Below are 2,244 nucleotides of genomic sequence, written 5' to 3' on the forward strand. Positions count from 1 at the left end.
TCATGGAAGGGAGATATTTTTTTGGTTTATCTTTGATTTATCTTTTTTAAGTTTGATTTATCTTCTTTGTGAAAAACTTTGTGTAAAATTTGAAATCTGACATCTAAATGACAGAAATTGAAATCTGTATGAGAATGGCCATCTTATTCTATTGTTTTTTTGTGTCCACATTTGTGATAAATAAAGACAACTACGGTAGGCTGAGAACACACTCATGCTGGGGCATAAAGTCTCCACTGGGTGGCGACGGTGCGCTCTGGTTCATTAAGCTGTTGATTTGTACAGTTTGGTTTTATTTAAGCAGTATTTCTTGTTTCTTAATAAAAAAAAATGTCATTGTGATTTCCTCCTGTTGTGATTTCCTGTTATTACTCTATATTAAAATCTTTATCTCTTTATATCTAATGTGCTTGATTGAAATGTATTTGCTAAAGCAAACTGTGGGTCTATTTTCTGTTTAAATGTGTCACTAATTCTCCCACCTGGTTTGCATCATCTGCTGTTCCTCCTCCTTCTTGCTCAGCTGAGTTTTCAGCTCCTCTATCTGTGACTGCAGCTCGCCTATTTGGTCCTGGAAGTCAGACGTCTCTCCATCGAGCTTCCTCTTAGCCTTCTCCAGCTCCTGACGAGTTTTCTCCTCCTTTTTCAGTCTCTCTGGATATGAATCAAAACATTACAGATTAATAATAAGGAAATAAATGTTTTATTTGTGTAATTTCTGCGTTGCTATCCAGCTGAGTCATTTACCCTCCAGGTCAACCATCATCATCTCCTGCTTGTTCCTTATCTTCCCTAAATTTTTGGCTTTCTCCTCCTCTTCAGCTAACATCAGTGTCATTTCGTTGATTCTGTCTTCAAGCAGCTTCTTCTCCTGATGAAGCGGACATGTTAACGTAAACAAAGCTTTGCAGTAAAAGTCTAAGTACATATTTAAACCATTACTTTTTTTCTGACCTTTAGGAATTTGGAGTTCTGGTCCTCCAACAGTAAAATATCCTCCTCATACTTCTTCATCTTAGCTTCAGCAGTTACTTTCTCAAGCTGAAGTTTCTGCCTTGCACCCTCCTCTTCATCCAACTGTTCCTCCAGGTCCTAAAAACATCAATTAAACCAAATACTGTTTATGTTCATAATCAAGGACTTTTTGGTTTAATTGTCATTATTTAGCCAGCCTCCCACATCCAATACTCTTTGACACACACCTGGATGTGGGACTGCATCTTCTTCTTCTCATTCTGCAGTCCTTGACTCCTCTCCTCTTCCTCCTCCAGCCTGGACTCCAGGTCATGCAGGATCTCCTCCAGTTCTTGTTTTTTGGATGCCAGCCGAGCTCTCATCTCCTCTGCCTCTGCAAATAGCTCTGTTTCTGCCTGCAGCTGCTCCGCAAGGATGTTCTTCTCTTCCAGTAACTACACAGAAAGTAATCATCATGATATAAAGCTAGACCGGTAAAGGTAGTCATGCCTCTAAGAACTTAAAACAGTTTATTCCATCACAACCACCTACCTTAGTTTATCATTTCAATGGTTCTGATAAGGTTTAAGAAATAATCATCTAAAAACTGTTGCATCCATTTATATCTTCAGCCCCTTTTATTTGGTACCTATTAATGAAATCCAGTCCTTCCAATAACACCTAATTAGTCAAATAAGCGCACCACAGTAGGTTTGTTGTGTACTTTACCAATCCAGCCTGTCGATTATCAGAAACATGTAAGGGATGAAGCAAGTTGTTCTGGTCAAACGGAACCAAAGCTAAATTTGGAAATTGAAAAACTAACTCTTCCCATCATCCTGAGCCAACCGTACCTATTGTTATGAAGTCAGCAAAAGCAGCACAGCTAGTCAGACATTGTTTGAAAAAAGTAAGGAGCAATCCTGAAATAAAATACAGCAAGACCCTAAAACATCTCTATGGAGTCATTTGATGTATTTCCCTGTTTCAGCCAAAATAAATAAAGCTAGAACATTTCAGAATTGCACTGCTAGAGGTGGATGCTATAATAGTAAATCTGCTAAGAAGTGTTATTTATAAAATAAAGAATATAATAGAAGACATTATCAGCAAAGATCTGAAGGTAAACAAAATTTGACTAATTACTAAAGAAAAGTAATAAGGAACTAATGGGTAGTTAACCGGTATTTACTGGGGAACATCCACTAAGCTTTATTATGGACCAACTGCTTAGTTACCTAGGAAACATGGAGTACGGAGTACCCTAATGGGTAGTTACCAAGGAAACAA

The 2,244-nt window shown here is 37.9% G+C and overlaps 1 protein-coding gene across 1 annotated transcript in view; it reads right to left on the bottom strand.

Moving 5' to 3' along the window:
• The window catches only part of LOC107095973 (myosin-10), an 82,941-nt gene that overhangs the window by 11,464 nt on the left and 69,233 nt on the right, over positions 1-2,244 (bottom strand). The window contains exons 23-26 of the mRNA XM_015392379.1: positions 1,203-1,409; positions 955-1,092; positions 748-871; positions 483-654 (exon numbers count right to left, since the gene is read on the bottom strand). Of these exons, the coding sequence (XP_015247865.1) occupies positions 483-654; positions 748-871; positions 955-1,092; positions 1,203-1,409 (641 nt within the window). The remainder of the gene's footprint in view (positions 1-482; positions 655-747; positions 872-954; positions 1,093-1,202; positions 1,410-2,244) is intronic.

The sequence above is a fragment of the Cyprinodon variegatus genome, unplaced genomic scaffold (assembly GCF_000732505.1).
Source record: "Cyprinodon variegatus isolate N-32 unplaced genomic scaffold, C_variegatus-1.0 Scaffold588, whole genome shotgun sequence".
NCBI classification, from domain to species: Eukaryota; Metazoa; Chordata; class Actinopteri; order Cyprinodontiformes; family Cyprinodontidae; genus Cyprinodon; species Cyprinodon variegatus.